The sequence below is a fragment of the Cololabis saira genome, chromosome 9, assembly GCF_033807715.1.
Source record: "Cololabis saira isolate AMF1-May2022 chromosome 9, fColSai1.1, whole genome shotgun sequence".
Lineage (NCBI taxonomy): Eukaryota > Metazoa > Chordata > Actinopteri > Beloniformes > Belonidae > Cololabis > Cololabis saira.
This window is the reverse complement of record NC_084595.1, coordinates 23159243-23180921: the sequence shown is the minus strand read 5'-3', so window position 1 is coordinate 23180921 and position 21679 is coordinate 23159243. Positions and strand designations below refer to the sequence as shown.

Below are 21679 nucleotides of genomic sequence, written 5' to 3'. Positions count from 1 at the left end.
CAAGCTACCTGCAACCCTCCTTACTTGACCTGATGCTCGGCCTTATCTATTCACGCCTCCAGGGGGTGGGGCCAGGGGGGCTAGCCACGCCGCTGCATCCCGTTCTACTTCACATGCTGGGTTGTAAATACTGTGCAGCATCGGGAACAGCAGGTGCTATCACTTCCCATCATTAATTATCCCTGCTGTATGTCTCTAGGGCCTCTCACTCCTGAAATCCAAACCGCTATCACCTGCACCATCTTATTCTCTTGCTTCAAACTCCTCTCTATTTGCTTTTACTCGACGTCCAACAATCTCAAATTCTATTAATGTCTTCAACTCTACGGCAACCCCTTCTCTTTTGCAAAATACCCACCTGTCCAAATCTAGATCCCATTTGTTCCCTGACATAATGCAGTCTTCTTTACTTACACGTGTGTCGTCTGGCACAGTTTTTTCACATTCTGATGGCTTCTCGATTGAAATAAATACTGTCATTTCCAAAAGCTGCTCTGCTGCTGCCAGCCATAAGATGTCACAAGCACTGATCGATCACTGGGAGGGAAGGCATAGTGCTTTACCCCATCACTGAGCTCATAACAAAGAGAAAAAAAATCAAAGATGGAGAAACAGCACAATAAAATCCCAGAAGTAGAAACCAAAATAAACAGGGATAGAGATGTAGGAGTGCTCCTGATGATGGGTAAAGTCACTGCTCCCACTACGTCTGGAAACCAAAACATGAGAAGACCGTCCAGTCTGTCTCAGGTGAGAAAACCTTATGTCAACTGTGTGCAAGCCCGCAGAAACATCTGGCAAGACCACAAAAACCAACTTAAACTTCCTTCTGACTTTGTCAAAGTCTTTCCTTTGTAACATGAAGCCATCAAATACACTAACTGTGAGTAAGCAGTTTTGCTCAAGACTTCATGACTTCCAAAACACACCTGCAAAAATTCACGGTTCAGGAAAAAAAAACAAAAAAATTCAACTCCAACCACTGCAGTCCATAATACATGTTCAAACCTCTTCTGAGCTGTCTGCACATACGTACATACATGCAGGACGACTTGAGTTATAAAGCTTAGAATAACCTGGTGGCTACATTGTAAATTTCAGCGCAGACATGCTGGCATTTCTTATCTAATTCACTGAGTTACCTTCCCCCAAGGACAGAGTTTCCTGATTTTTTTCCTACGCTCACTTTCCTTTAATGCAATGCAACTAAAAAGGTCAATAGCTAATAGTATGCACCAACCCAATCCTGGCATTTTAACCTCACAAAAACATGTCAAAAGTCCTTAAAGTGATGGAAGCCTTCCACACGTCGATGTGCCGGGCTGTTAGGACCAAAAGAGGAAACATCTAAGCAAAAGCACTGATGATTAGTGAACAGACAGCATCATCTAACCTTAACAACACACAAAGGCAGCAGTTAATCATATGCCTCCTCTTCCACATTTTTACACTGTCAAGTCTGTCTTCCTTTATCAGCTGAGCTGCTCAAAACAACTCCATCAAATCACGGGAAGAGAAAGTTAATCACACAGCGTCTTTTACTCTCATTCCCCTTGGAGAACAGAAGGATTTCTGTGCCATTAAAGCAATTGCTCTCCTCTGTTTAACGTCAGACATTAAGAATTTTGACTCGTATGTGTAATCCATTATGAGGAGGTGGACCGGACACTCAGCCCGAGTCAGTGTGATTGTCCTACACCGCCTATTGATTCTTATCACTCTTTAGTAAGGAGACAGATTAAGAAGGTGATAAAGAGCCAAGAACAGGGAAAATTGAGGATCTTTTGTGAATTATTGCGTGGGTATTTTCTAAAGGGGAGCATGGTATTTTAAAGTAATTGCTTTCTATACAATCTGGAGCACTATAGCTGCTCTTTTGTTCAAGTCTCCTACTTGCTTTTTGCAGTAGCTTAGTCAGAGGACATCCTTAGCAATGGATGTGATATCAGGGTGGAGGGACAATGTCAGACAGGCACAAAATCACACATAAACACTATGTGCATGCCAGGTAATTCAAAATATTAAGCACTGTCCTTGAGGTGTGGAGTTCATGCTCCAAGAGTTTGTGGTCATTCATATGCACCCCGCCTGCAGCATTATCATCGGGTTAATTAATCAACATTACACAAGACAATAAGCCTTTTTTCCTTCTTGATGAGAGCCCCAGAAATAAGCAATCTGGTGGGCACTCATCAGTGGAAGTTGTGAAATTAATCTATACGGAAAAGGCCAGCATTACTTCAGATATGTTCAATTAGAGCACAGTGCGGTGTGGTTAGGAATCAGCTCCTGTTGTGTGGAAAGGCTCTCAGCCCTCAAAGGGGGGGTCTCGTGGACGACTCTGGCAGAAACACTCCACAGCCGCAGAAATCATTAGAACATGCTCGTAGTATTATTCCATAATTTGACATTAAGTGGCTGGGTCTTGATTAATTTCACTCTCAAAGTACAGAATAATTACATTATCCAAATTCATGACTGTGGAAGCTGAACACACACACAACACGTAGACTTTCCCTGAAGAGGAATAATACTCCAGGTCACTTAAGGACTACTAATACCAGCAGCTGTGTACCAGTTGACAAAAATGATGCAGCAGCATCATCCTTACACACACACACACACACACACGCACACGCACACGCACACGCACACACACACACAGACTAAGGTATGCATCCATTCAATCTTCTTGTCACTCTAAATCAGTTTAAAACCCTCTGCAAAGGCACAGTTTCTTGTCAGAAAGGTGCCCCCTGCTGGTAAAAATCCAGACCATAGGCATTTTTTTGTGCTACCAATTTTTTTATAGACCCCAGATGATTTTCAGATATTTTCCATGCTGTAATACCCGAAGGCTTTGGAAATTGAGAAATAGGAGACAGCTAAAACAATACAGGCTTGAAGAGAAACCGTACTAGATGTCTAATCATAGAAATAAGAAACCGAGGCATATGTTAAGCCTTCCTGACAAAGTGGAGAGGAGGAAGAAAGGTTGCCTGTTCATTATGAAACTTCTGGACACATACATTGCAGGATGTTTTATATATGCTGTTTTTTATGTGTGTGTGTTTTTTTGTAGCCTATATGACAAAGTTATTCTACAATATGTGCCATGTGTCCCCATTTCCAGAGACTCCCTCCCAGATGCATTAATCACGGATGTCTTGATTAACCCCGATTAGGAATATAGGCTTGTGTGTCTGATAGTAGAGATGCAGGACACACACAAGCCACACTATATGGATTGTTAAAGTATTCAACGTATAGAAAGAAGTGTGGCAGCAGACGATTCCCTACAATTGTCAAGGCGCAGAATTGAAGACGCATCAAGAACCAGAGAGATCAAAGTGGAAAAGAAACTTATTTTCCCGTATTAGCTGTTTTGGGTATACTTATACCATGGTATGATCCCCAACTATAGGCTTACTGTGTAGTTGGGATCACTGCTATCTAGGTATAATTTGCAGTGAACGAACTGTCAGAGCAGCAATCTGAGAGCGAGCCTCCTCTTTCCAACTTGTGATCCACAGGAGAAAGCTTATTTATCGCCACAACTTAAAATATATACACATATAGCAAATTGCATCGACTTACCTTCTTCCGGGGCTGCCATTTCATCATATTTGTAAACCAAAATGGAACAGCATTAAGATATTATATGAGAAAGGAATGCAGATTCAGAGCAATCCAGAGCGCAAGTCATGCTGCCTCTCCACTTCCCTCGATTTTGCAGCAGATTTTCTCCAAGAAGCGATGCATGATGGTGTGCGAGTCTCAGCTTTGCGGCAATCTTAGGGGGCGACAGTGGACTTAACACAAATCACACCACGGATAAAATCCACAGCTGAACTCGGGGGATAAATCACAGGCTCGCGGTGTCGAGTGGCAATGTTTGGGTGAAAGGTTCTTGTGCGTAAATCCAAAGTGAGGAGTCCGTTAACCCACTCCCTCCTCACTAACCCCCCAGGACCAGTCCACACACCGCAATAGGAAAATAAATATCCTGCAACTTTTCTAAAACGATGTCGTCCGTCTAATCTCGCACACAACGTTAGTCCAACGCGGCGCGGATAAACAGTGTCCAATCTGTCGTTCCCGATCCAGCTGAAACTACAGGAAGACGAGATGTGTGCCGAAACGCAGAAATATTCATCACAGTGATCAAAGTCCCGTTTCTCGGCAGCCGAGACGCACTTTTTGGAAGTATAAGTGGAGAAACAGTCAAACAGAGCCCGGGCGGAGACAGCGGAGACAAGCTCTGAAATTGCATTAAACGGGGGAGGAAGGGGAAGAAATGCAAGAAAAAAATAAATAAATAAAAAAAAGAAATCCTTGGAATTTGTGTGAGGAGCTGGAAGGAAACCCTGATTCCTGCAACAGCAACAAACTGGACTACAGCTCTCTAGTGACTTCCTTCCCTGCGCTGCCTCGGCCCCGCCGCTCATGCAGGGTCATAGCGCCGCCGGCCGGCGCACAACTCGCCAAAAAGTGCGCTTTAAGCCTGATTTATGGTTCCGCGTTAAATCGACGCCGTAGGGTACGTCGTAGACTACGGCGTAGGGTCTGCGTTGGTGTAACGCGGAACCATAAATCAGCCTTTACGTTTACGCACGAAGCTGGTGTTTGGGCGCAGCCGAGGAGGAGGAGGAGGAGTGGAGTTTGGTGCGTTGCTGAGGAACACTTCCTTACGGCAGTCCTGAAATTGTGAACAGTCAGTACTCGAGTTGAGGGGGGATGAGGGGGGATGGCATCCCCCCTGAAATAAAAACGGTCAAAATCATCCCCCCTTTCCATCCCTTATGTCATTTCATCAATGAATGTGGTTTTACTGCTATTTCAACATTTCAAGTAAATTTTCACTTGAAATAAGTAGGAAAATCTGCCAGTGGGACAAGATTTATCTTCTTATTACAAGCAAAAACATCTTGTTCCCCTGGCAGATTTTTCTACTTATTTCAAGTGAAAATCTACTTGAAACAGGTGAAAATTGTTGTTTTTCCCATCGATGAGTCTTGTTTTAAGTGTAATTTTTTTTACTAAAATGAGACATTTTAACTAGAAATAAGACAAATATTCTTGTTAAGATTTTGAGTTTTTGCAGTGATCCATTTTCCTTATCCTGTGAAGGACAGAGGCATATTGATAAGTTCAGAAAACTGTTTTTTTATTTTTGTGTTTTGATGTATTTGATGTAAGCCCAGTGGATATTTAAAGCTTACAGAAGGCTACATTTAACTGCTGCTATGTAATTCTTTTCTGTCATTGTTTTGGTCAGTGCTATTATTTGTAATATATTATATTATTTGTAATCAGCACAAATTATCTGTCCCCATATGATAAAATCCACCATCCCCCCTGATTTTATTTTACAACTCGAGTACTGTGAACAGTGTTTGCATGGCACTCTTCTGTACCTCCCAAGTTATCCGTAACATTTAGCCTTCATTTCACAGACCTGTTGAGATGACACCTTCTACAGTATCATTACTACATTCATAATTCATATTCATTTTACATATAGATCCCTTAGGAGTTATCATTTAGACACTAGTATCAAACATTAACATGTTATTTTTCCCTGAAATCATTTGAATTATTAATGTAAATTCGTAAACAGATTGCATTTATAAAGGATTTATCTCGTTTTGTTGACTACTGAAAGTGCGTTTACGCCACAAACCAGATTCACCCATCTACATTCATACAGCACTCTCGTAGTCTATAGAGATCGACACAGATTTATTTTCCATTGAGTCTACGCAGGGCCAGATATACTGTGTATCTTATTAAAGATATAAATCTCATGAGATTTATATCTTTGTTTGATGAAAAAAGAGAAAAAAATGTCTGAAAACCCAAAGAAAGTCCATCTGCTCAGCAGATTTGTCAATCCAGTGCACAAACTCCCAGCAGTTTAAATGGGTTTTAACAAGGTAAGGAGATTGATATTACACCACGCTCTTCTGCTGCATTGCCCTGCTGCCTTAATATCTATCAATAGAAGCTACTGTCCTTGGTTATCTTTATCTTTATTTATTTATAGTGGAAAGAGTGATTGAATTCCTGCATAAAAAGCACAATTCACCAAAGTTGGAAGAACTTGGATGCTGGAGATTCCTATAAAGCCATTTTTACTGTATGTACATTTCCCCAGTTTTCCTCTGCTGAGAGCAGCTGTCACATGCGGTATATTGAGCAATATTTTAGCGCACATTGCAGTCAGATGCAGAATGTTGCCAGGGGTTTTTATTAGACATTGTTTGGCTGGAGTGAGAACAAAAATCTGCAGCTCTTACATGCTTAAAAAAACGGACTTCTTTTGCAGGGTGAGCAGAACTGAAAACAGGGGACATGCTTAATCTGGTAGGAAGCCACTCACAATCACAGAGTAAAGACGTTTTATAGCAGAACGACGGTCTACTACTGATGCTGAACCCAGCTGCTACAGAAAGTAAAGACTAATCATCAGCCGATATGCAACCGCATCATTACAGCAACTGGTACCATGTGAGGTTTCTTATTTATAAGATATAAGAATACAATTTAAAAAAAAATTTAATTAAGGAATTGTTCATTTAACAAAGCCAAAGTGAGAGGCTTGTGATTTAAATTGGTTTAGGTAATGGACTATATGGCGCTGTGAGCTGGTCAATAAGGTGGAGTCTCTTAGGGGTCAGAGTGGTCTGCAGTACACCTTGGGGTCACTCAGATGACAAAAGACAAGTAGGAGGGGGGAGACAAGCTGACATATGGCCTCATGGACACACTCCTGCAGTGCACAGGCAGTCCACTTGGTGATCCACATGGATGAACACAAACAAAATGTTTGACAGCACTTCCGCACCCACAGCTGCCACTGTGCTCAAAGCATCCAAAAAGGAGCTTCTGTGTATATACATATGAAAAGACTCTGGACTGAATGATACATAAGACATATGATACACTGATTACCTCAACCCCGCCTTCTAAAAATGTTTCTACACATGAGGTTGTTTTGTAAGGACCATTTTTAAGGACCAGTCAAAGGCCACCCCAATGTGCTGCTCAGCAGCAGTTTCTTCGTAGTGAAGCCTGTCATCTGGCATTTCCATACAGAAGCGGGCTCCCTGTGCGTGCCTCTGCTTTCCTAATCATAGCCGCACAGGAAATCAGACTCCAGCCTTCAGAGGGGAAACGAAAACCCCCTCTTTCATTTTCCACAACTTGGAGCTGTTTAAAAGTTTGTGCTTCCTTTTCTTGTTCTTGCCAATCACGCCCTCAAAAATGTCTCTTCTGCGAGTTCTGATGAGAGCCTGGCGGAGTGAGGCTGGTAGATGAAGTCCGCCTGACTCTCGGAGTAGGTCATATCAAGATGGACTCATGTAAGGCCCTGAGGTTTACTAATACCATCCAGTGCATCTTCAAACACCCAAAGTATGTCTTATTTTGGAGTTTGCACAACTACACGATACTACGGAGAGAAAACAACGCTGTCACTGAGTCATGAGAAGGAAAATTGTTTTTAGAGGCACCACTTCAGAACCACTGCCACCGCTTCACTTATTCATTAAATGTTTACAGAAAAATGTTCTGCGACTGTTTTTATTTTTCCAGCAGGCACATATTTTCGACTGGAATAAGCAGATGCAGTAGTAGATTGTGAGTGTTAATTTACACAGAATAGTTGGATGCGGTCAACCTCTGATTTGGATCGCTCCTCTAACATATTATTTTGCTGACAGAACTGTATGATTATATATATATATATATATATATATATATATATATATATATATATATATATATATATATATATATATATATATATATATATATATATATATATATATATATATATATATATATATACATATAATATATATAATATATAATATAATATATATATAAATATAGCCTGTAAGTCCTGTGTGGCACCCACAAATGAATATATGTTACAAGGAGACAGTGGATTTGGTATCTTTTTCATCTTAAATGAGCAACAGGGATCCTCTATTTAAAAGTATCCAGCAGGCTTGTCACCCCCTGGAGGATTAAGTTCTGTACATTACGTCTTTGGTCCATCCTACTACTACTACTACTACGACTACTGTCATTTAGCAGACGCTTTTATCCAAAGCAACTTACATCTGATAGAACACAAGCACAAAATCCTGTGTTCATATTTCACACACCCTTTGAAAAGGTGGGTCTTTGCCCACTTTCCTTTTGTGCATTCAGGTTTGGATGACAGAGCAATCACTTGGTTTTAAGCAAACTGAACATGTCAAGTGGAAACACATGATTAGGCGGCGGTACTCCGAAAGAAATTTCCGAGTAACCGTTTTATGCTGATAAACTTCTTGTGCATGCTCGATTGCACGTGTTCTTCTGCTTGCCTGATCAAAATTATCTGAAAAGTACATCATCCTCAGGATCACAACATAAGCTATTTGCAGGGAAAAAAAACTGATAAAAAGGTTTTTTCTTTTCTTTGTAAAAGAAAAAAAAAGACATGGGAAAAAACACTGAAGAGCACTCCAAAAGCTCTTCTTAATATCTGAGGGTAATTAATTATTACTCCTCACTCACAATAGTGGGATGTGTGCAGTATCTGTCCCCCGCTTGGATAAACAGCTGCCTTTTAATTGCCTTTAACTGGAGTTTCAAGGAAATACATTCTGCAGCTCCGAGGGACATGTGCTCCCAGTCTCAAATGGACAGCTACAGTAGAGCAGTAGAGTCACGTCTAGAAATAATAGCACCTCTGGCAATCCACATGCCTACAGACTGCCCAGCATTCTTTAAAGTGTGTAAAATGTGAAAAGACAAGATGTATAGATGTATGTATATCTCTCTCTCGCTCTCTCTCTGTATATATATATATATATATATATATATATATATATATATATATATATATATATATATATATATATATATATATATATATATATATATATATATATATATATATATATATATACATATATATATATATATATGAATGATCTATGATTCCATGATTTATGAAGGACTAAGCCATGATTACAGATGACCTTCATTTCCAAGTTTATAACATAAGAATTTCATTTACAGTATTTGACGGACGGCCTCCATGAAAAGACGCAGCAGCTGAATTAATATGCTTGGAAATGCTTAACAACATTATAACAATGAAAGTGTTAAACAGCAATGACACCCACCATTCTGTTGTGCTGAACATCACCAAAAACAAATAACCCTCATCAGCATTCATTCATTCACCTCTTTACACAGAGCTGTGTTGGTAGATGATGTTCTGTCAGAATTTAGCCTGCTGTGAAATATGTGAGATGGGTGAGCGTGAGTGTTTGTGTATGTGTGAGTGTGTAAGCGCATGAACGCTTGTGTCTTAGTTGGAGCTTGGTGTTGATTAAGTGTCTGGAGCCTGAGGGGGGATAATGAGAGCCTCTAATTAATGAGCCTGTGCATATCTCAGAGTCACAGAGTCCTATCAGTACAGAGAAACTGCATACACACACACACACACACACACACACAAACCTGAGTGCACCGTGGGGATTGTTCCCTGCACTCCACGGCATTTTCTCCAGGGAAGGCCAGCTGGGACTACGTCACTTAGGCTGCTGTCCCTGATAACTGTCTTCTAATAGGGATGGATGGAGGTTGTGAGGCCCCGCTATGAGAAGGTCACACGCACTGACCACCCAACGTGCCCTGACCCATGACTGATCTTTCCAGCCCTGAAAACCACTCCAAATCATATCTGTTAGTTGGGTTTGTGTCCACTGAAAGTAAAACGGTTCAAGAAAACTCATGGCAGAGCAAAAAAACAAAACCACACACACACCTGGCACAACAGCACACGCAGCACAAGAACAACACGTGTTCCGAGGAGAGACTTTGCAAGTCCGTCATCTTTAACCATGCCTCTAAAATAATCTGTAATCTGATTACTTGCCGTGCATGGGAGTTGTCAGCAACACTGACCCAAAAGATATAAGGATGGAATTACGTGTACGTTTACTTGTCCTCACTGGTTTGTGGATGCAAAAATAAAGTATGGTAAGAAGCTTAAGTTAGGGCAGTGTTCAGCTACTTGTACCACTACTAACTATTTGGTTTAATCAACTCCCTAAATAATGTAAAAATTTTGATTACATATGCCAATCTCTAAAGTGTAAAAAGCAGCTACTGTATATCTTTATATAGACTTTGCCCGCTGTTGGTCAGTGGGATGTACAGTGTTCAAATATGCAAGTAGATCATCTAATTTCCTATCACATCATATTCAGCAACATTGAGACTGAGAAAGCAAACCAATTCATGAAATCTGGTTACAGTGGGTGACACAGGTGGAGGAGGACAAAACTACATGTACATCACTCTCATAAACACAGTGTTCAGTTTTTCCTGAATGAGAACTTGCTGCCTTTGGAGTCTAGTCGCTTCTTTCACAAAGAACAGTGATCAATTATCTACCAAAAAAAGGACAATGAAACGGTCTTTGTAATTAACAACAAGAGCACAAGTTGTTCTGCGATGCTGTTAAAGAGGGAAAAAAAGTTGTCCAGCATGGCTGAATGGGTTATTTGGCTGCTTCCCAGGCTTGTATATAGCTAAATATCCACACTCTGCCTACTGTACAGGTAGTGATGAAGACAGCAGTAAAGGATTAACAATAGGGCTGTTCGATTAATCGATTTTAAATCGTAATCGCGATTATGTAATTACAACGATGTTAAAACGTGAAAATCGTAAAATCGATTTTTTCACTTTTTTTTTTTAATTTTTTTTTTTTTTTTTTTTCTAAATTAGAAAGTTTAATTAGAAAATGTCTTGTTTTATTTAATTGGAAATATAACTTACTGTATGTTTGCAAGTGCTGATTTGCTGATTTTTTTTTCACTTTTTTCATTTTTCATTTTTTTACTTTTTTTCAACTTATTTTACAGAGTTTTGCACTTTATTCCTTAATTTTTGGTTTAATAAGAGCAAAGTTTGCACTTAAAGCCCAATGGGGCAAATGTTAAATAAAAAAACAGCATATTTGAAATCATTTCTTTGCCTTTTGTCAATTCACAAAATAATCGTAATCGAAAATCGGATTTTGAGAGAAAAAAATCGAGATTTTATTTTTGGGCAAAATCGAACAGCCCTAATTAACAATGGGAATCAGATATTGATATTTAGGCAGTTTTAGTCTACGATGACTGTAAAAAGTAATGTGCTGCAGGGCCCAATGTGGTTGCATATCATCACCTGACAACCGACGACAACACTGAAGGGTTTCCGTCTATATGAAGACGGGAGTGTTGCAAAACAATCACCATGTTCCAGTGCATCGTGACAGGCATTTCTAGTCTGAAGGCGATCATGCCTCAGATGACAACCACAGTGGAAGACTGGTGGAGGCAAAGCCCCACTCTGTCCAACTGAGATGAAGTAGTGGATAAGGATAAGAGAAGCCAATCTGACTTGGGAAAGCTCCCAGAAGTCACAGCAAAAGGAACAATGTGAGACCGACAGGCCTGAAAGATGTTTAAGGCGTTCATGGAGCTAAGCAGGGTGTCCCCTCAGACCCAAGGATTGTAATTATTATTACTGCACATTCAGTCTTTGGAAATGACCCACAACACTATCTCTACCGCAATCTGTGTTAGCCAAGATAAATGTTTCAGTTTTTCATATTTATTGTTTTTACAGATAATCTAACGTTAATGAGGCGACTCCCTGGAGCTACTTCAAGCGGACATCTCAAGCTTCTTTTGCTCGCTCTCATCCTTCCACAAAGTTAATTCCAATTACTCCATCTTGCTTACTTTAGGAGTTAGTGGTATTCAGTTCTTACATGCCTTCGGATGTCTCGCCCGCCAAGCTCGCTGAGTCTCTCATGGCTCAGTCCCGCGGGGAGTGGGATGGCTGTGCTCCCGTTTAGCGGCCATTTTGCTCCGTCTTCAGGTCTGACCAGGAGCGCTGCCTACTCGGCCGGATTTATGAAATTATGAGTCTACCCGAACATTGAGATCACATGAGAATTGCACGGTAGTTAACGATGAGTTCAGTTTGTGCAAGACTTCAACTTCATCACCATCTGCTGTTGCAGCTGTTCTGCTTTCCCTCACTTCAAAACAAAGTCCACCCGGCACCGGCTGATTCAGAGTCAGCAAAGACGTTACTCTGGACTCTTTGCCGTATGCAGGTGTTAGTGATGTCTAGAAAAATCTGATTGCAAAGCACAAAGTGACTGCATCAGAGCTAAATAGTTGTGCATCTATTTAAAATGCTAATTTAATTTTTTTTTTAATAGACAAAAAAATCTATATCTATAAATATCTATAACTATATATAAAAAAACTCCCAACTAATCGCCCAGGCTGCTAATGGATAAATCCCCACTAGCCACGGCCATTTCAAACTGCAAATACTTGTTTGTATCTTGAATTACCCCACTGTAACATACCGGTGCCAGGCCTTTCCTGCGGAGAAATGGTGTTTATTTGTGATCCGTGGGTTGAACTCATTGCCTGGCTGACATCAGTGCTGCAGAACATCCATGCATCCATTCATAAACAATTTTACAGAGGCCTCTGAAGAGTAAACGCTTGTATCCTGATGAATCCAAAGAGCCCACTTTAACATCACAGATGAATCATAAACACCCCTTTCTGCATTGCATATGAAAGAGAACTATTAGTATGAAAAAAAACACTAAAAGCACTTTATCTTTCATTCTAATCTGTGATTCCTCAAATCTTCATGTTTTAGTCTAATCTTTCTATTCTCATAAGTCCCATCACTTGATTTTTTTCATCGTTCTTTTTCTTCTTCCAATCACACTAATGAAAAAAGGCTTGTTTATCCCCCCGGGGCGCTCAACAGTTGATTTGTGCTACGACATTAAGCAAAGCGAGGGACCTTTGCTTTAGAGTTGTGTTTAATAATTCAGTGGTTTTGGACATGGATGAAACAGGCTCCAGCATGCTGTTTCAATCAGACCGGCAGTTACACAGGCGCTGGGGTCTGACGTCTGCAGCAGGATCAATAATAACAGCGTTGCCACATACGCCGACACATGAGGCACAGATCCTGTGTGGTCCCCTTCAGTCCATACACCAAACATAGAGATGGAACAGGACAATGTCTTCACATGTGTTGGCGTCTATCCGCTTCCACGAACACAAACACACGCACACACGCTCACAAAAGCATGCTGTGGTCAGACCCGCCCATCTCCAGTCCCTCATTTAGAAATCCCCAAAACCAAACTCATGCCGCTCTTTTTCAATTACCTTTCTTCCCACCGTCATCAGTGCACCAAGTCTCCCACAGTCGCTGTTTCCTTTCCCTCTCATATCAAACGTACCCATGTGTGACACACCAACACATCCATACGCATACGGCCAGTCACACTCCACAATCTGGTACTAATAATGAGCACATTAAAACCGTTCAGATACAATTTATGGCAGATGATCTCTTGAAAAGATAGATAAATAGTAAACAGAGGAAAATATTCAGGCCATTGTAGCTTCTACTTTTGCAACAGCAGCTGTTAAAATATATAGAACAAAAAAATCAGACTGTCAGGAATGTCTGGATTCAGTTCAAAAACATTTCTTTTATTCATCAATGATCACGCTATTATACTCCGGGCTTAATATGTCGATGACAGCGCTTCCTACCCCTACTAATCTAATCCTGCGAGAGCACACCAACTGGGAATTAACTCCAATGAAGTGGCAAGAAAGAAGTGATGCACAAAAGGATTTGGTAATAAGTCCATCCCTCTACAGAATAACAAACGGAATAGTCAAGAAATAAAAAAATATATTAAAAAAAAAGTTATGCTGAGTATAGTGGTTACTGTATCATAAAACAACAGCACCATCAACTACTTTATTGTAGCTGCTGGTGGTTGTTGTGAAGGGGATGAGGTCAGTCTACTCCTTAAATCACACTGACTTCAGATCAAAGGGGTTAAAGCAGGATTAGGATTAATGCGCCTTGGTAGAACAGGTGATAATCCCTTAAATTAGCCATGTAGCACAGGCAGGCCTCTCTTTCATCTCAACACCTGACTGATGGGTTGAAAAACAGAGAGCTCAGTTGTGGGAGAGCAGTGCGCTTGTTGGCCCGCCAGGATTAGTTGTTCAGTGTCAACATGACCACTAAGATAACGAGCCTGCTTCCAACGTACCAGCGAGATGAGCTCATCTGCATGCAAGTGGGGTTCTGGTGTCAAACAACTGCGTTACCGGCCGACTTTGAGTCAAGGATTCTGTAAAGCTCAGTTTATGATTCAAAAATGCTACACGAACAGGGCGCTAAAGGGATATCCTCGGGCAAGGTTGTGCAATTACACCAACGGAAATAAAACAGGTCTCTGCATCCAGTCAAAGCTCAGCAGCTGATGCAGCAGAAGCAGGAAGTCGTAGGGGGTTTGACTCCACTCCAAGGATGGGAACACTCCAGTCGTTTCCTATTAAACTCACATGCTGCCCCTCAGCCCCTGAGCCCCCACCAGCTTCCTCCCCTGCTGTCAAACCTCTCTGTCACGGGTTTGACTTTTCCACTCACATCTTCTTCATCCCTCTCTAGCTCAGCCTCTAATCAGAGGTGGCAAACAGGAGACATGAGAGAGCAACACCTGCAACAAACAAACCCTAAATCTAAGCTATAACAAAAAAATCAGGTGCCAGTTACTTGTCTACAAATGGACAATGAGCATTTTGGGGGATGAGACGGGTGGCGGCGGAGGTGGAACCGCTCCCCACTGCGCTCCTGTCTGCTACCAGTTTGGCCGGTGGGTTTTGCTCCAGTCCCAGCCTGGATCCAGCCATCTGGCTAGCCAGCTAACAGCCAGCTCTTCTCCCCTACTAGCCCGCCGAAGACTGGTAGACAACCCGAGGAAGGTCAGGTCACACTAGACTGATCAGGAAGAGAGATGGCAGAGGATGTACAAGGATAAGCTAATGGATGAGAGAGAAAGTCAGAGACGGGCCGTGAGAGACAGAAAGGGCACTGTTTCCTTTTAGATGCTACCGTCTGCAGCTCAGCGCAATGACTGATGAATCTGTCTTTGCCTTTACACAGTGTGTGTGTGTGTGTGTGTGTGTGTGTGTGTGTGTGTGTGTGTGTGTGTGTGTGTGTGAGAGAGAGAAGGAGAGTACTGTACTGTGTGTGAGCATGTGTGCACGCATGAATACAATCCCACATTTCTCAAACTGATCATGACAGCTCACAGCCAGAACCAAAGCTTCATTTACCCACAATTCAGCATTAAATCTCTGATCCACAGCAGGGCTTCCCATATAGATGACCATTTGGAAGGTCATTACAAATGAAACGTACACGGAGGAGGTTTCTTCCCAGGACTCGGTGTAAATGGTAAAGTAATTACGTTTACATTCCAACGACACTGCATAGAATATGAATGTGCTCAAAATGTGAAATCAGATGGAAAAAAAATAATTGATTCACATCACCCACTGAGTTTTTCTATCTCGGCGTAATAACATCCTTTGTCCTCGGTCTTAGTTTTTCCGCTCACTCAAGCGATGTATGGGAGCAAAGTGAAGACAGAAAAATTTCAATTTGGAGCAGGTTTTACAGTTAAGAGATCATCTCTTCATGCAATCACATATAATTGTGATCAGATATTCAAATATTCTGGATTTTCTCATATATTGTTCTCCCACCTAATAAAAGACACAGATAAACAGTTATTTTGAAAGTGGTGATGTCTCATTTTCTCATATCATTAAAAAAAAAGTCCAATTCTAATCACAGCTAAAGGTTTATAATTAGCTAAACTGCAAAGCAGAGGTCTTTGAGGTAGCACATGAAACGTAGCCTTTATCCAAGTTTATCCGAGAAACACAAATCTCATTTGAATGGACGTTTCAAACTCTGAGTGAATTTTGACAAAACTCTGGCTGAACCAATGTGGTCTGGGTAGAATTCAGCCAAATCCTTAAGGGCTTGAATAAAAAGAGAAGAGGAAATCTGTTTCATTTAGTGGTCTCATTTCTGCAGCTTTAAACAGAAAGTAAACTGTTTAATGAGAACAATCATTTTTTTCTTAATGTTGCATTAGTAAGATCTACCAACCAGAGCAGCCATCTTGCCACTGCTGATTTTTTATGGTACCCCACTTTTTTGTGGGTACGCCTTGTGGGTACACACACACACATGCATATATATATATATAATATATATATAATATATATATATATATATATATATATATATATATATATATATATTTTTTTTTTTTTTTTTTTTTTTTTTTTTTTTTTTTGTGTTAGGTAACATTCAGTTCCCTCTTCCATTTCTCCTTCATATGAGCTTCAAAATCTAAAACACGTGTACACATTTACTGATTGATGTGTGAGTACACGTCTGTGAACACTTATTAGGGCCCGAGCACCTTCAGTGCGAAGGCCCTATTGTATCTGTAGGAATTTTTTTTCTTTTTCTTTTTCTTCTGACGAAAGGAGGGCCTTTTTGCCCCCCTAAACGTGCCCAAAAAGTCACCATATTTTGCATGCAAGTCAGGCCTGGCGAAAAATTTGATATTTAATGGTTTACATTAATGGGTGTGGCAAAATGGCTCAACAGCGCCCCCCGGAAAACTTTGTGACTCAAGCCCCACAATACGGTTTGACGTACATGCACGAAAAACGCTACACACCTGTATCAGTACACAACTTAAAGAAAAGTATCTTGGCCGAAACCGAACAGGAAGTCAGCCATTTTGAATTAATCGTGTCACTTTGGCGCAATTTATGCCATTCCTTCGGCAGTTAATACGGCCTGAACCGTAACGTGCACCCAGGTGTGTTATACATCAAAATGTGCGTCTCCATCCTGCGACAACACGCATTACTTTTCTCTTTCAAAAGCGTTACCGTGGCGACGCTAGACGCCAAAAAGCGCGCCCCCCTTCATCTGATTGGTCCATATTTGATAGTTCCCCAAAAGGCACCAAATTTTGCATGCAAGCCAGGCCTGGCGATAAATGTGATATTTCATGGTTTGCGTTAATGGGCGTGGCAAAATGGCTCAACAGCGCCCCCTAGAATACTTTGTGCCTCAAGCCCCACAATACGGTTTGACGTACATGCACGAAAATCACTACACACCTGTATCATGGCACAACTTAAAGAAAAGTCTCTTGGAGCCATGGCCGAAACCGAACAGGAAGTCGGCCATTTTGAAATCTGATCGGTCCATATTTGATAGTTCTCCAAAAGTCACCAAATTTTGCATGCAAGACAGACTTGGCGATAAATTTGATATTTCATGGTTTGCATTAATGGGCGTGGCCTAACGGCTCAACAGCGCCCCCTAGAATACTTTTCTCTGCCATAACTTTTGAATGGTTTGACATAGGAAGTCGTGGGTGGTGTCATGGGACTCTGTAATGAGTCCTTAAGCTTCATTGGCCTTAATAAGCCCCGCCCCTTCTTCTGATTGGTTGTCCCTTTTTTCTGTTATAACTTTTTAACGGTTTGACATAGGAAGTCGTGGGTGGTGTCATGGGACTCTGTAATGAGTTCTTAAACTTCGTTGGCCTTAATTAGCCCCGCCCCTTCTTCTGATTGGTTGTCCCGATTTTCTGCTATAACTTTGGAATGGTTTGACATAGAGAGTCGTGGGTGGTGTCATAAGATTCTGTATGGAGTCCTTGACCTTCATTGGCCTGAATTAGCCCCGCCCCTTCTTCTGATTGGTTGTCCCTATTTCCTGCTATAACTTTTGAATGTTTTGACATAGAGAGTAGTGGGTGGTGTCATCAGATTCTGTATGGAGTCCTTGACCTTCATGGGCCTGAACTAGCCCCGCCCCTTCTTCTGATTGGTTGTCCCTTTTTTCTGCTATAACTTTTGAATGGTTTGACATAGGAAGTCGTGGGTGGTGTCATTTCTGATATGCTTATGGGGGGCGGTGGACGTGAGTGCGAGGGCCCGTTCATCGCTGCTTGCAGCTTTAATTTACTTTTGATGTTGATGTTTTTTAAAGGTGATTTTTATACTAAACTAGAACCCAGTCGTAATATATTCACATTTCCATGTTCAAATACATAACTCTGGCGGTCGTCTGGTTGAGATACTGATTGCTGAGATAAACCTGTAAACGCAGTATCGCAGTAGTCTCACTTGACATATACATTTCATTTAACTTTTGATCTAGTTTTGAGTGGCAGCCCAAAACACATACCTGCTGATGCTGCTGTTGAGATTGGTTTCAGTTTATTAAAAACTGAGAAGGGTGTACAAAATAATGCTAAGGTTTTCTGACTCTCTCCCTGTGTGTTGGACACACAACAAGAGCTCATCATACTTGCAGATAATAAGTATTATAATCTTGAAATAATCTAAAAACGTACTGAATATTCATCGCTTAATAGTGTCAATATATTTCCCCAGTGTCTTAAAAGGTTTCACTTTATCAGTAGAAAATAATACGTACAATTCTGCATTATTGGCATATGGATGATGTGATATCATGGGATTCTTTATGATGGTTCCCAGCAGGAGACTATGATGATTACCGGGTAAAGGACTAAGACGTGAATCCCAGAGGTAATTGTTTCTTTCTTCTGATTTAAAACTACGTATTGAAACATAAAGGTTTCTGTCCTTTTGAGAACCAGTTAAGAACAAGTCCAGTCGGGCCGCTTGGTGGTGCAGTGAGTTAAGCAAGCGGCTCATATACTGAGGCTACAGTCCTCATGCAGCAGTCGCAGGTTAAACTTTGCTGCATGTCATCCCCATTCTCTCTCTCCCCCTTCCTGTCTGCAACTTGAATAAAGGGCCACTAGAGCCCAAAAAGAACAAGTCCAGTTAAACCAACTGAATCAGGAAGCTCTTGAATTAGAAAGTCAAAATAAAACATCTGAAAGTGAAGAGCTGAGGTTCTCTGTGAATCCCTGTTGATTTTGAAATCACTGATCTCTTTGGGAGCCACTGTTTCTGTTCAAGGCATAGAAAGTATCTTAAAGGCTGTTATTTCAAAGATGTCCATCCATTATATATCATTTTGTATTTAAGCTTTTAATCTGCCCAATTTTTTTTGTAGCACTACAGTTTTTTTTCTTCAAAGAGCTCAAAATCAATTTGAAATTTCTTTTTCTTTATCTTATTTTAGCCGTCCTGCAGATTCTTTCTGTATTTTTACTTTTTAGTAGCCACTTTCCTCCGTGGGCCTTCTATCCAGGATCAAAACAACCAGGTTATGTTTCCTGCGTGCCAGATGGGAAGCTTTAAAGTCCAGACGTGTTTAACCTACTGAGACTTGTTGTGATAGAACGTAGTTTTTATCTTTCAAGCCCGTAGTGAAGCACACGCAATATAAACCCTTTCCAGCCATATCAACTATTATGCAAGCTTTCACTCCTGTTATTATTTGAGCTTGAAATCACAAATAAACAGGTTTGACAGCTGAGTAATACTCACCTGATAGAATCACCTGATACTGTTTGAGTAAATACATTTTTCGGCGAAAAGCTGCAGACGTGCAAACGTCAGCAATTTTGAGAGTGGGTTAGTCTCTCTGACCCTCATTCTTTCTAGACCCACAGTCTCTCCATCTCTGTCTCACCCTCACCCTCCCCTCCCCGAGTCAGCCAGGACTCCTCTGTCCTTCATCCTCATTCTATTTCATGCCTCGTCCTTCTCTTGCCTGGTCCCCATCCATCACAAGCCTGCGCTTCCCACCACCCCCAACGCAATCCTTCTGGTATCCAGCACAGGCTGGACAGAAACAGATAGCGGGCCTCGGTGCTGACACATTGCTCTGTGACTCAACACTTCATTTGACCTGGTTTAGCATTCATCACCTCACAACGTCTCTATCACTATCTGACTAAAACACCATGAGAAAACAGTCATGCCCTCAGAACAGATCATTTAATAAATCCTTGTTGTGTCTCATAACTGAAAGAAACTGCTCTTAAGATGCATACCTGATGCAGAAAATTATTATGTGCTCTATGTAATCTCAAACTGAATTAAATAATGTCATGGGACACAAACCTGAGTCATGATCAGGCGCTTTCGCCGAGTGACAGAGATTAATGACAAAACCGCTGCTTATAAAAAATACATAGTCATTCTGATCTGATTTTTTTTCTAAGCTCTGTCGTCATCAATCTCCTTTCAGCTGTCAAGTAGAAACCATGTTACCAGTGTCAGAAAGAGAGGAGAGGCCTTCAGACGCTACATGATCTGACAGTTACTTAAGAAGTGACATCATTTGGGCTTGTTGTAGCCGTAAACTAATAGGGAAACATGAATTCAGTCAACATGAGGTTAGCTATTAGTTTACCTGGAGTTTGTCACTTAGCTGTCAAACACCCTGGGTTTCTGCAGCCAGGAGTGATGGTTGAGGGATGGATCTAACTGACAACCTGAGGCCACTTTACAGATCCAAGGAGTGCCACCCACAGTCCACCTGACATCCAAAGTAGCCACCTTATATTCACATATTTCATTGATAAATGAACACAAAAGAGATTAGACAAAAGAGACCTTGCAACATTATCATGAACATGAGCTGCTAAAATAGACCTTTTTTTCTGTTGTGTTTTTTTCTTTTTTATACTAAATGTGTGTATCTCTGCCAGAAACCCTGTTTTCTAAACAGTTACAGAGGATAGCTGGCTCGATTTTAAAAGACAACTCCCACCCTCTTAAATGTGAGTTTCAGCTGCTCCCATCAGGTCGGAGGTTCAGGGTACCTGCTTGCAAAACGAAACGTTATAAAAATAGCTTTGTACCAGTAGCCATCAGTGCCATTAATAAGTGAGGGGACTGCAACATAACTTTGTATTTATGTTTTGTATTGTTTTCTTTATCTTGTTTTTATGAAAAGGCACATTTTTTATCCTTAGGACCAAAACTGACTCACTTCAGGGAACTGCAGTTTTTGGCATTTCCGCACCGGCCAACTTCAGTAGTACCCGAGATACTGTTTGATTTCATGAGGTTCTGGTGTGACGATAAAATGTAAACAAGGGGTCCAGTTTCAGTTTTACCAAAATAAGAGTGGAGCTTTACACACACTACGCAGTGATTGATAATAAAAGGCTGCTATCAGTTAATGCTTCATCGTGACAACTACACAGTGTGAAGTATTTGTTTGTTTACCCTCCAAATCAGTTTTCCAAATCAGTATTCCCGTTCTTCTGATGGGAAAGTGTCAATGAACAGTTTGGTGCATTCTGACTATGTTTTTTTTAATTGAACTGGAAGCTTGCCATCTTAAAAACCTCAATCGTTAGATCCATTTTGGATCATATTTACAGTTCACAGGTGATACAAGACATAAATGTCAAGAGATCATGATTTTTTTTTGCAACTATAGGCTCAGTGGACAACATCCCCTTCCTGTAAATAGGCCTTTCCTGAGAACCATTTGATGTGGTCGGAGAAAAAGGCCAGCAGATGATGTAACTCTGGGAAAAGCTGTGTTTGAGAGTTGCAGTTTCCACACTGTGTCCCAACCACAGCTTCCCACACCCCAGTACCTCTAGAAGGGGATGGGCATCCCTCAAAACTCCCCCGAGGAGCACAACAGATGTGTGGATGCTCCGTGTGCATCAATCATCCATTGTCTTTCGTCACATTGACTGCACACAGTGTGCGGGCCCGTTTAGAGATAAGCAAGATGATGTAATACACAAGAGAAA

At 41.0% G+C, this 21679-nt stretch overlaps 1 protein-coding gene across 3 annotated transcripts in view; it reads right to left on the bottom strand.

The window, feature by feature from the left end:
* LOC133450318 (tetratricopeptide repeat protein 28-like) overlaps window positions 1-21679 on the bottom strand; it is a 204394-nt gene that overhangs the window by 132188 nt on the left and 50527 nt on the right. Inside the window, exon 1 of one of the 3 annotated variants that reach the window (XM_061728845.1) lies at window positions 3598-4369. The exons of the other annotated variants lie outside the window; for them this stretch is intronic. Coding sequence (XP_061584829.1) covers window positions 3598-3624 — 27 coding nt within the window. The 5' untranslated portion in view covers window positions 3625-4369. Of the gene's footprint in view, window positions 1-3597; window positions 4370-21679 lie in introns of those variants that run through there. 3 annotated transcript variants of the gene reach the window in all.